Source organism: Chaetodon trifascialis, chromosome 3 (assembly GCF_039877785.1).
Source record: "Chaetodon trifascialis isolate fChaTrf1 chromosome 3, fChaTrf1.hap1, whole genome shotgun sequence".
NCBI classification, from domain to species: domain Eukaryota; kingdom Metazoa; phylum Chordata; class Actinopteri; order Chaetodontiformes; family Chaetodontidae; genus Chaetodon; species Chaetodon trifascialis.
In genome coordinates this window covers 3,579,035-3,592,279 of record NC_092058.1, presented here as the reverse complement: position 1 = coordinate 3,592,279, position 13,245 = coordinate 3,579,035, and the positions used below count along the sequence as shown (strand labels likewise).

The following is a 13,245-nucleotide window of genomic DNA, read 5'->3' as shown; positions in this document are numbered from 1 at the left end:
GAAACAGGAAACACTGCAGTTAAAAGTAAAAGGCATGATATACGATAACTAAAATAAATTAGACAGTTAAAGGAAGAAAAGTACATAAGATAATAAATAAAGTAGATTAAATAGGATAAAATACTACAGAATATAAAACAGCAAAATAAAAGGCATCATCAAAGGAATTGAAAGGTCAGTTAAAAGCCTGATTAGAAAGGTGTGTCTTTAACCTTCTTTTAAAAATAACAACAGTCTCTGAGGACCTGAGGCTCTCCGGCAGGACACCTGTTCCTCAGGTGTGGAGCATAGTGGCTAAATGCCGCCTCGGGTCACATGACCAGAGTGCACTGAGACCGCGCTGTCACTGTCGCTCTGCTCGCCTCTTTCTCAGCTAATCAGCGCAAAGCTGTTTGAATTCGTAGTAATCACATTTTCTCTGCACATTTCTTGTGAAACGAGTACTTCTTCTATATAACCTAATTCCAGCCTTAATAAAGTCTTTCTGGTCTCAGCTTAGCTTTTATCGTGTTGCTAAAAAGCCTCAGGGCGATCAGCATCGCACTTTACGACTCCTGGCTGGTGTGACGGCTCTGTGCTGCTCACACTGTGCCGGCGTACATAAAGCATCTATCAGCGCCTTAATGCAGCCCTGTGCATGAAAAATTAAAGATGCTGCATATCCATTTTTACAAGAATAAATAATTGCCTGAGATGTACCATTGAGCTCCTCTGGATGGTGAGCATCCAGTCCGTGAAAGCATCATCTGCTGTGTCCACTGTGTTTGTCCTCCGCTTGAACCTGAGGAGGAATGATACTGTTAGCCTCAGACAGATGAGAGGAGAAAGAGAGATCAGAGAGACGGAGAGCGGTGGAGGCAGGAGGAGACAGGAACAAGTAGGACAGCAAGGAAATGAGTAAGATGAAGAAATAAGAGAGATGTTTGGAAGTAATGATTAAAGAAAGAGGAGCTTTCAGAGCAGGGAGGGAGGAGATGAATGGGACGTGAGAGGAGGTGGCAGAGAAAGCGCAGCAATAACAAAGGGAATGGTTAAAAAGTGATATTTTGCACATACAGTGTGTCATACATATTACAAGAACGGCCATTACCCAGGCACACAAACGAAGCAGATCTGAGAGAGGAGAGCAAACTGATGAGCTGTGAGCTCGACTTTTAAGAGATGAAGGTAAAAAGTTCTCCACTTCTTAAGTTGGAGGTCTCAAATCTCTGTATTTTAACGTCTGACATCGTCTTCGTGTGCGTGTGTGTGCGCGTGCGTGTGTGTTCAGAGAGGGCACGCTGCGTCCCGGCGATCGTCTCCTCAGCGTGGACGGCGTACCGCTGCACAACGCCAACCACAGCGACGCCCTCAGTGTGCTGGCTCAGTGCGGCCAGGAAGCCCTGTTCCAGATAGAGTATGACGTCACGATCATGGGTGAGAGACCGCACACACACACACACACACACACACACACACACACACACACACACACACACACACACACACACACACACACAAACATCAGAGATGGATTAAATCTTGTGGCAGACTTTACCAAAATGCCACTGAAATTAAAAAATGGAAGCTTTGTGTTGATGTGTTGGCATCGTCTGCAGCCTCAAGCTGAGCGTCTGTGTGAAACTGCTTCCTTTAACTCATCAGAAAGCCTTGAAAACAGTCCGCTGGTTGTTGCTCTTAAGGGCGTTTTTGCTTCGAGCTCATCAGCTGCTTCACGTTGGTGATGCAGAAATTGAAAGGCACTCTGCTCCACCAGATCACAGCAAAGGGATTCAAATGAAAAACGTTTTGTCTCCAATCAGACACGGTAACGAACGCCTCCGGCCCGCTATTAGTGGAAATCGCCAAGTCACCGGGAGCAACGCTGGGTATCACACTGACATCAGCCAGTCATCGAAACAAGCAGGTCATCGTCATCGACCGGGTGAAGCCAGGCAGCGTGGTGGACAGGTACTCACACACACACACACACACACACACACACACACACACACACACACACAGTATATCACAGTGTTGGGAAAGTTCACTTTCTACATGAACTAGTTCAAAGTTCAGTTCGCAAATTTTAAAATGAGCTAGTTCAGTTCATATTTCATATTTCCACATTTTGAACTAAGTTCATCGTTCTTTTTTTCCATTTGTTGCTGCGAGCTGTTATTTCTCTAAATTATCGCCCATAAAGAACCGCAGACAGATTATTTTATCAGTGTTAACTCTGTAACTATGCTTCAGATTTCATCTTCATATCCATTTTGAATCTTTATCCAGCCAGCGTTTACATCAGCATTGAGGGGACAGCATTTCCCCTTTGCTGCTTTAGCGCTTTGTTGCCGTCCATTCAGTCCACACCAGCAGCAGCTGCAGCTTTCACCTCATGTGACTGAAGTGCAGATTTTCTTTTTGAAAGCTGTCGGGCAAAGTTTGCATAGAAATGTCAGATTTGTCCCATCCTCACCGACCTTGTCATTAAACTCATTTAAATGATCATACGACGCCTCCATGCTGCTTTTTGTTTTGATGACGCATGCGGCGGTGTGACGCTGGTGGCTGGTGTTGCCAGATTGGGTGTTTTTTCCGCTACATATTAAAGCCTGTTTACGGTGTGTTTTAGCCGAGTTCTCGCCTGGAAGGCTCTGTAGAAATCTGACACCCTATTGAACGAAGTTAAACTGAGAGAGCGTGCCGTTCACAGAATGAACGAGTTCCAGTAACGATCATCAGGCAGTAATACAGTACGTTCAGGTCACGTTCACACAAAATATGAAAGAGTTCATGAACTATCGTTCAGGCACAACACTGCGATATAATCCATGTTTGCGTGGTCGCAGCTCGGTGGATTACAGTGAATCGATTCTGCTTTTTGTCCCGGGCTTCACCTCTCAGGCTGCATGAAGCCTGAATATTCTCCAGGAAAAAAAGTCGCAGATCCAGTTAAATTTAACATACATACAATGAAGCTAAGTGTGATTCAAACAATCTGCCTCGCACTTTTCATTTTTATGTTGGGCTGTCAGCACGGAAAGCGCGTTCACCGAGCTGATGATGTGTCATTTGCTGATGTAAATGTCTGTGAACGCAGGAAGCAGCATTTGCATACGCTCGGTTTGGCTGGTGGAGTCATTCTGCCCTCTCCCACTTCTCAAACCAAACCTTTGCAGCTGGCTTAGAGATATGCAGCGGCTGCAGATTTATGCAGAGTGTATATTTTCTCTCTAACACACACACACACACTGGCTGTATGCAGTCCTATAAGTAACACAGACAGGAGGAGACAGGGTATTGCCCCGAGCTTCAGTCTGGCTCTAAAATATACATGAAGCACTTGAACTTGGTGTCAGAGCGGAAACGAGCGCTGAAATAACCTCAGACAGCTGAACAGGTTGACTGTGGAGGCCCAGGCTCTGTCACTATTCATCCCACACGGCTGCAAAATCATTTATTTTTTAAAATCTTTTTATTAGGGATCGACAAATAACAGCAGTCCGAAATTAAATTAATCCAGTTTTTTCTTTTCTTTACACACAACAATGAGCAGTGTCTCTGCATGTGGAATTATAACAATAGATCACCAAAATATTACTAAACATTTTTACAAACGGGCTGCACGGTGGCACAGCAGGTAGTGCGCGTGCCTCACAGCAAGAAGGTCGCAGGTTCGATTCCCGGGTCTGGCCTTTCTGTGTGAAGTTTGCATGTTCTTCCCGTGCATGCGTGGGTTCTCTCCGGCTTCCTCCCACAGACCAAAAACATGCTCATTAGGTTGATTGGTGACTCTAAATTGGTGTGAGTGTGAGTGTGAATGGTGTGTGTTTGTGCCCTGCGATCGGCTGGCGACCGGTCCAGGGTGTACCCCGCCTCTCGCCCGTTGACAGCCGAGATAGGCTCCGGCCCCCCCGCGACCCCGAAAGGGATAAGCGGCATAGAAAATGGATGGATTTTTACAAACAAGACTGCAATGTGTTGATAATCTAATTGTAGATAAGCCATCAAATTAAATGTAAATTAAACTGGAGAAAAAGAAGAGAAAGAAAATAAATAATAATAAATAAATAATAATAAAAAATCAGATCTGAAGAAAGCAAGAAAAAAAGGAGAAATAAATAAATAAAAATAAATTACTAAACAAATAAAAGAAGAGAGGGGGGGGGGGGTAGTCCAAGGACAGGGTTGGTAAGGATTTAAAGTAGTTTATGAAAGGGTTTCATTTCCTCTTAAAACTGCCTCTCAGTGTAAATTTAGTTAGGAGATTTCCACAGAAGTAAAATGCGGCGTCTCGCCAAGAGGGATGAAAAGGCTGGTATTTATGATTGTGAGGAGTTCATTTTAAGTTGTTCAAGCGATAAAGTAAAGTAGTAGTAGTAAAGAAGTCAGTCCACATGTAGTCTGCCCAAAAGTGACTCAAATTACAAGAAGAGGCATCGCATGTGTCACATCGGTCTGCAATGTCTGGAAATATTTCAGATACCTTGAACTGTATAAGCTGCAGCCTGGCACAAGGAGTAACTGAGCACAACTTTGTCCCACCACTGGTCTGTCAAACGTGTCCCAAGCTCATGCTCGATCGATTGATTATCAAAAGCCATTCATTTGTCATAAATACTGGATATTAATGATTTCTGAGCAGGCTTAAGGGTCAAGAAGTCATCCCGGGATTGCTTAGCGGGAAGGGAAGCGTAACATGAGAAAAGAGAAGATGCACAATGTCTAATTTGAAAATAAAGAAAAAGATGGGTTGTAGGTGCGAAATCATTTTTAAAGTTTGCAGCGCAGTCTGAAACGCAGTCGCCGGGTTGACCAGCTGTGCAGCACGCTCCTCTCAGCCAATCGGGCTAACCTGCGCGGCCTCCGAACCTCCTGTGCTGTAATTGGCTCTCTTGTGTTTTGTCGAGGTGAGACTCCTTCCTCATTCTCCCGTCGCTCTGTTTTACCAGATGTGGAGCTTTACACGCTGGAGACCACCTGCTGTCCATCGACGGGACGTCGACGGAGCACTGCACGGTCCTGGAGGCGACGCAGCTATTAGCGAGCACAACGGAACTGGTGAAATTAGAAATGCTCCCCTCCCATCAAACCAGGCTAACTGGGAAACAGCACGACACAGGTGGGTGTAAAAGACCGCACATCAACATACAAACTTTATATCTGTTGTCTACGCCCTGATAAATCTGGACTGCGTTTCCAGTGAGAAAGAGTGACACTGATGTCACCTGAAGTGTTCACCTCGCTGGTTTGACCTTGTTTACTAAAGGTCACTGCAGGCCACGCTTGCTTTAATGAAAATGATCTTTCCTGCATTTCAGTGTGGGATGTTCACACTGTGTCCAGCTCCAGACACCTGTTGCAGCAAAAGGGAGAGTAAAGATTGTGTTTTGCTGATGTGGTCATTTTTCCTTGATGTTTGTGCTTCTGTAGTGGATAAGGAGGCTTCGTAGTTAAAAGGTTTATTTTTTGTCAGTATTAATTGCATTACATTTCATTTATTTATTGTAACAAAGACACACTTTAATCAACATGTCTGTAAATGTGCTAGTGTTAGCCAGCAGGCTAATTTTCAACTGCAGTCCTTTAACAAGATGCTCTCAGAACAATCAGGTGATTCTTCTTCTTCTACGTCTTCTTCTTCTTCATCTCCTCCATCTCCTTCTTCACCTTGTGTTGTCCTCCACACCCCCCACCCGTTAATACTGTGATTATGTTGTTTCAGACATGTGATGAAGCAGCTCTGTAGTTAATACATCTTACACTTGGCTACTGGTTTAGAAGGCAGCTGTGTGTGTGTGTGTGTGTGTGTGTGTGTGTGTGTGTGTGTGTGTGTGTGTGTGTGTGTGTGTGTGTGTGTGTGTGTGTGTGTGTGTGTGTGTGTGCGCGCGCCTGGTCTTGAAGTTAATGAGTATAATAATCTCTTGATGAGATTGAAGCTGTTGGCTGTCACTCTGGTTTTCACAGCCAGCCCGAGAACATCACACAAGCTGGAGAGTGTGTGTGTGTGTGTGTGTGTGTGTGTGTGTGTGTGTGTGTGTGTGTGTGTGTGTGTGTGTGTGTGTGTGTGTGTGTGTGTGTGTGTGTGTGTGTGTGTGTGTGTGTGGTCACGGGCCACCAAAATCCTTAATTCTTTGTATTTCCGTCTACATCTTGTTGACCTGCCAAAATGTGATCCAGCCTTTCAGACGTCGTCAGAGCTTTAATGGATGCTGACCACAGAGGATTCAAATACTGGCTTTGCCTTTTAGTAAACTGTGTGTTCTGCTATATTACAACACAACATATGTGGTCACAGACCCAAAGCCCAGCCAGATGATCGCTGCAAAGCACGATTACACTGCTGAAAGAGGAGGAGATTTCACATTGTTTAGCATTTAAGAGAGCGTTTCTTAAATTCAAGCGTGCACGGCTCTTACATTTTACATGTCGCTAGTTTAGTCTGGATGTAGTCTAAGAGAGAACTGTCAATCATCCGCTTCACCAAACGACGATGGTCCTGAGAGCTGAAGGTGCTGCAGCTTAGGAAAACATATCCAGATGGACAAAACCCAAAGGACTTAAGAAACATTTTTACAACGTATGCTCAGTATTCAGGAAAAGGGAGAAAACGCAGACTAATGCAGAAACACAACAAAGTGTGGAAAGTAGTGAGCGAGTGCAAAATGAGATGGAAGCTAATACAGAAAAAACAACCTTTGCCTGATTTCACGTGACTCCTGGCGTAAACTACACCCACCCAGTTCTTCTACCCGAGTACAGAAACAGAGACAGATCATCTGTTGGCTGAGCAGATACAGAAAACAACGTCTCTCTGAGAGAAACGCTGCAGATACAGAAAACACAGTCAGATTTCTTACAGTGGTTTGAACTCTCAGGGCCACCATACCAAACACCAGAAATACTCTAACATGTTGTCTGGAGCTGCTGAGCAAGTATTATTATTATTATTATTATTATTGTTATTATTATTATTATTTGTGGTGCACAGATGACCAATAGCAGCAGAGTTGTCATCCAATCACATGATCACTCACTCATGTGATTGGAGTTGCTATCCAATCACATGATGGTTTCCTTTTAAAATGCCTGTGGAATCATCCAATGGTTGTTTGTGAAGTCAGCAGGCCAGCCTGAGTAGATCAACGTCGGTAGCATTCATGTGCTAATTAGAGCTTTTCGCACCTCCGCGAAGGCGCGATTAACCACGCCCCCCGCCGACAGATGGTTCGTTTCCGACGATTTTCGGAGCCGGCAAAGTTCCCCGTAAACTTGCCGTAAATTACCGAAAATCAACGAAATTCGCGGGGATTTACGGGTCGAAAATGTGTTTTTTCATGCAGTGAGTGCAGCATCAGTGTCCCTCAGCACAGACAGAGTCTCTGCACCACAGTCAATGAGAGACTGAATATCCTTGACTCTAGATGGGAACGTTTGACATCCTCAGCTTAACAAACAGCGGTGAGGACCAAATGGCCAACACAGGAGACAGAATAGTGCAGTAACATCCTGAGCTCCATGCCGTCACGCCCTCTTCAGCAGCCATTTTGGATAAACAGGGACCCAGAATTAGGGCAGCGTAAAAACCACCACAAAGATTTTGTGAGGATTTATCCCAAATGAAGTCGCCCCACGCACATTTAGCAAATCAAAGAGGTGGAAAGAAAAAAGGATCCGCTCATCCCACTGTCTTTCCACCCGCCGTCCTCTCTCGCAGAACACCGAATGAGGAACATTTCGTGTGCGACAGCAACTTTGTGCTTAATTAGCTGAAGGAGCGTTCCTTCACCCGCAGCCAAGTGACGGCTTTTCATCTGCGGGAGAATTAGTGCCAGTGGATTTACGGGAGGAACGCTGATTCCAACGGCTGCTTTATTATCCCAGGTTAATGCCTCACAGCTGAGTGTGACAAGTGTACACACACGCAAACACACGCCTGTGGGCAGCGTGTGCGCTGGTTCACACACATGTAGAGCCTGTGATAAAGCTGCCAGCGTTGTCACACTAACATGAATCCATTTTTCTGGTCGGTTGGGAGAAACGTGTTTGCGCTTCCCCGCGTCTCGTTTTTCTTTGACCTGATTAGAGGCTGGTGCGAGAGGTTGAGAACGGCGGGATTAAAAGAAGAGGCTGATAGACACGAAATAAGCACCAATTCCAGAGCCGAAGCCGCGGCGTTCGATGGAATCTGAGCTGGGCGGGAGTTTCATCTCAGCGTGAAAACGGCAGGAAGTTAAAAAGAGACGTGACAGATGAATGAGAGTGAGCGACGGCGGGTGCACAGGCAGGATGGTATTTAATTAAAGTCATTACACCTCTCTCACATGCTGTCAGACGCTGCCTGCAGCTGACGCCTCCTCCTCGCCCTCTCCTCCACTCCCATTTTGCCTCCTCTCCTTCCCTCTTCTCATTTTCCTCTTCCTTTCTCTCTTTTTTCCCCTTCTGTTTCCTTTTATTCCGCGTTAAAAAGAACTAGTGGAAGCCACGCGCGTTAACGGACCACACACACTCCTACACACAAAGGTCGCCATCTCATCTCGGATCTCCTTCATTTGTCTCCACAAAGCAGAATTCATTCTTTCCTCCTTGTAATCACTATTTTGTGTGTGTGTGTGTGTGTGTGTGTGTGTGTGTGTGTGTGTGTGTGTGTGTGTGTGTGTGTGTGTGTGTTTCAAGTGAAGCTCATTAGGACACTGATGGCCTTGCAGGAGACCTTTTGGCTAGCCTGCTGCTGCTTTATTAATAGACACTCTGATTAAAGGTTTTGTGTGTGTGTGTGTGTGTGTGTGTGTGTGTGTGTGTGTGTGTGTGTGTGTGTGTGTGTGTGTTCCAGTGCAGCATAGAGTAATGTTGGTGAGTCTGGACAGACGTGTGTGTATCTGTGTATCGTCTTTTATCTGTGCAAGGTGTGTGTGTGTGTGTGTGTGTGTGTGTGTGTGTGTGTGTGTGTGTGTGTGTGTGTGTGTGTGTGTGTGTCAGCAGATCCGTCTCTGCAGCGTGCTCCTCTGGACGTAATGACTTTATTTTTGCTGGGGGAGGATTAGAGGAGGGAAGTGTTTCCACATTTCTCAGATCCCACCCCGAGGCCGCCCAACACTTCTGCTCCTCAGACCTCCCGCCAACGGAGCGCTTCAGATAAGATGGCTCACGTGTCGAGGAAACAGAAGCTCTGCTGGGTGGATGTGGCAGCGCGGGGTGGCTTAGGATCGACTTCAGGGCTCAGATGAGTGTGTGCAGAGAGGAATTACGCATGAAGCTGTGTAGGTTGTCAGACTTTAGCCTTGATTGTATGCCGATGCTCTCAGTGGGAGTTTCCCAGGAAGAGCTTCTGCCGACTTCAGAGGGAAAGTGATTTTCTTAATAGATGAGACAGTCCACCAACGTTGCTGCATTTTGTAGCCGCTGTGTTGTTGCTCTAATTAACTGACAAGAGACTGAGATCAGTTCATATAATATGCTAATGTGTTACAAATACTGGCAGGTGTTTGTAAGATTTAAGAGATTTAAGATCAGATTTAAGATCCATACCCTATTAATCACCACACCACATGCACATTTCATGCTTTTTGGTGAAATTATTTCTCCGCGTTTGTAAGTCCTTCCTCCGCAGCAGACCAGGAGCGGTGGGCTGCCAGCTGACCGGCGCGCGGGGACCGAGTTCCTTTCGTCACCATTGGTCAGGTGGTGATGTTCTTGCATGTTTTTAGTGGGGGTTTTATGGAGGATACCCCAGGTGAACACGGGGAGAACATGCAAACTCCTCACAGAAAGGTCTCAAGACAAAGGGCAGGAGGCACCAAAGGCATGGTGGAGGACACGCCCCCCAGGACGGAATCGAACCCGGGACCTTCTAGCTGTGAGGCGACAGTGTTACCACTGTGCCCACATTACTGCCACCTGTCAGTCATACGCTGCAGGTGTCTCTCCCTTTTTTATTCATTATAGAGATTTTGGCTAAATATATAAAGTGGGAACTCAGCTTTGAGGGACAGGAGTACGACCTGAAGCGGTGTCCTCCGATATCGTGCGATAGCGTAATTAACGGTGCTGATTCTGCAGCTACCAGCAGTGAAGCACTGAACAATGTGAAAGTCTGTGAGGATTACCTGTGCTTCCATTATAGGCTCAGGTGTGTTTTACTAAAGGACACGCGCTCTCCTTTAGCTCATGTAAGCTAATTTAGTTTGTATTGTATTTGTATTGTTTGTGTACAAATACTCCTCAGAGCACCTTCCAAAGGTGTGTTAGGCTGAACCACATCCACACACACATAACAAAACCATTTGTGTGTGTTCCAGTGAAGGTTCAGAAGTCGGACCACCCCCACTCCTGGGACCCCTGTGTGAACTACTGTCACCCTCCAAACTCCACCCTCTGCAACACAAGCTCCACCCTCAACAAGTCGTGGACCGCCTCAAATAACAACACCATCAACAGCCTCGACTACTGCAAGTGTAAGAGCTCAAGCTCACGTCGCATGTCCTTTCTTTCTTTAGAAGAAGAGTGAACAGTGGACATGTCTGTCTTTTCTCTCGTTCTTTGGCAGCTCTGGTGTCGGCCAGTTTCTCTCCCGGCTCTACGACGACATCGGGCCCCAGCAGCCAGAGCTCCAGCACCCTGCCGAGGCCTACAGTTCCCATGAGCCCACGCAACTCGCTGCTCAAACGACGGCAGAGGAAGAAAGAGCACAAAAGCTCCTGTGAGCTCCACGTCTGTCCGTCCGTCCGTCTGTCTGTCCATTTGTCTGTCCGTCTGTCCATCTGCCTGTCTGTCTGTCCGTCCGTCTGCCTGTCTGTCCTCCGTCCGTCCCTCTGTCTGTAATGAGCTAATTCAGAAGATATACGAATAATCAAAAACTCATTCCTCCTGTGTGTCTGTGTCTTCAGTGTCCCTTGCGTCCAGTTCGGTGGGTCCGGGTGGTCAGGTAGTCCATGTAGAGACCAGCGAGGTGGTCCTGACAGGAGACCCACTCAACGGCTTCGGTGTGCAGCTGCAGGGAGGAATATTTGCCACCGAAACGCTGTCCGCACCCCCACTTATCCGATTCATAGAGCCAGACAGCTCTGCAGAGAGGTGAGCACACACACACCTTCACACAGGTGCAGAGAGGTGAGCGCGCGCACACACACACACACACACACACACCTTCACACAGGTGCAGAGAGGTGAACACACACACAGACCTTCACACAGAATGAAGCCTGTGAAAATCACTCTGATGCCTGATGATTGTTTTTACATGTTGATCTTTGACTGCCAAGTTGGTAAAAATGACAACAGCCAGGAAAGTTTGAACATATGAAAATATGAAGAGTACAAACTGAGAGGATGACAGAAGAATGTGTGTGTATGTGATTTCTAATATTACAAAGATTATTAATATTAAACCACAGAACAGCAACCTGCTGAACCAGCGGAACTGATGGATCTGTGTGTGTTTTGTACCACTTTCCTGTGTGTATTTGAACCTCGGTATGTGTGTGTGTGTGTGTGTGGGCGGTGTATTAACAGCTCTGCTTGACTCTGTGTGATGAGTGGGTGTACATTTTTAAGCTTTTACTGTGTGTACTTGAGTTTTCCAAATATCGAAGTGTGTTTGTGTGCACATGTGTGTGTGTGTGCGCACGTGTGTGTGTATGTGCGTGTGTGTCTGTGGTCGCAGTCTGTTTGGTTGCATTTTAATTCATAAGTTGTTCACAGCTTCATTTAAGTCTCTGTATAAATTCTCAGTAGCTGCATCGTGTGTGTGTGTGTGTGTGTGTGTGTGTGTGTGTGTGTGTGTGTGTGTGTGTGTGTGTGTGTGTGTGTGTGTGTGTGCGCGTGCTGATTGATGCTCCTGTCCTATTAACGGCTTCTCTAAGTGCTGGGTGTGTTTGTGCACCCCGAGGTCACACTCCCCTCTCCATTAGCGCCCACGCTAACAACACTAATTAGCTAGCCTCCCCTCGCCCACGCCGGAGGAATCGATAGGTAACTTCCCTCCTGCTCAACAGGGTGAATCCAAATAAACCATTTCACACCACTCTGAATGATACTTAAACACAGCTGAGGGTCTTTAAGGCCATACGTCTGCAGCGGTGACCGGCGTGGACATCCTCCGTTCAGGTCCACGCATTATAGCTGCTGGAAGTTTTTTTCTACACATTTTATTTGATATATATTATTATTCATTGCTAATGTTGAATTGATAATCTACAACATTTAATCCAACTGTTGTCTGTTGTACTTTGTTTTGAAAGTTAAACTTGATTAAAAGCGTTAAAATTTGCAGTTTTTCCCTCAGACAATTCAGAAATTTGACAAACAGAACTAGCTGCAATTATGCTCAGTCAAATGCTCCAAACATGTAAACCTCATTGAGATGCTCTAGTTGTCACCCAGTCGTTGCCCCACAATGAAAAGGTGATATTATTAAACCAGCAGTGAGCCACTTAATCATGACAGTAGTTGTTGTGTACACCAAAAACCACCAGGAGGCGTCTGTGAGGCTGCAAACAAGGTGGATAATCTCATTCCTCTACTGTGTGCGCCAAAGAGCGGCACAGAGTAACGTCTGGAAATGATTCAGCGTAACATTATCAGAGAGTAGTTTGAAGATGTCTTGAAAGAGCTGAAACTCGACGTGTTACAGTTAATGTCAAATTCACAAGAACACGCTAACAATGAAAGAATCAGCTGACCAGTGAGTGAGTGCACAGTTTCTCTGATTAACGCACAAAGTGCCAGATCATGATGCAAGACGCAACATTTTCTGCAACATCATCATGATAAAATGCACATTTACCATTGTAAAATGTTATTGTAAAGACCAATGCAAGCCAAAGCAAAGAGTGCTGAAGATTCTTCAAACTGTAAAAAAGCAGAAACAGTAAAATCAGGTGTGATTTGAAGACAGATCTTAACGATCACGCTGCTTTCACATGGATGCAGGCAGACTTTAGACAGCAAACTGGACATTACTTTAGTGGACGAGAGCAGGATGGTGAGACTCGGTGAGGCTGGCAGAGAAAACCAGACGGTTTTACCGTCTGAGTTCAAATATTTGAACTTTTTGTCGTCCTCCACAGCAGAATTCACAACGTAGCTCCCTCACACAAGGACAGAACATCAGACATCCGGACAACGAGAAGCTAATGATTAATAATTATTCATAATGTATCTAATAACTCATCTAATTATCAATTATTCTCTGTAAACAATACAGCACCACCACAGCAACATCAAGCCTGTTTCATGTTGCCGTTCTGCCTTTCGTTTCTTCGT

General features: G+C 45.7%; 2 protein-coding genes across 11 annotated transcripts in view; one reads left to right on the top strand and one right to left on the bottom strand.

Moving 5' to 3' along the window:
- Positions 1–13,245, bottom strand: part of rims4 (regulating synaptic membrane exocytosis 4) — a 341,866-nt gene that overhangs the window by 82,941 nt on the left and 245,680 nt on the right. The window lies entirely within an intron of this gene.
- The window catches only part of grip2b (glutamate receptor interacting protein 2b), a 248,377-nt gene that overhangs the window by 214,607 nt on the left and 20,525 nt on the right, over positions 1–13,245 (top strand). For all 10 annotated transcript variants that reach the window (XM_070958311.1, XM_070958308.1, XM_070958305.1 and 7 more), the window contains exons 7-12: positions 1,271–1,416; positions 1,803–1,950; positions 4,935–5,104; positions 10,281–10,436; positions 10,529–10,681; positions 10,869–11,055. In XM_070958311.1, coding sequence (XP_070814412.1) covers positions 1,271–1,416; positions 1,803–1,950; positions 4,935–5,104; positions 10,281–10,436; positions 10,529–10,681; positions 10,869–11,055 — 960 coding nt within the window. The remainder of the gene's footprint in view (positions 1–1,270; positions 1,417–1,802; positions 1,951–4,934; positions 5,105–10,280; positions 10,437–10,528; positions 10,682–10,868; positions 11,056–13,245) is intronic.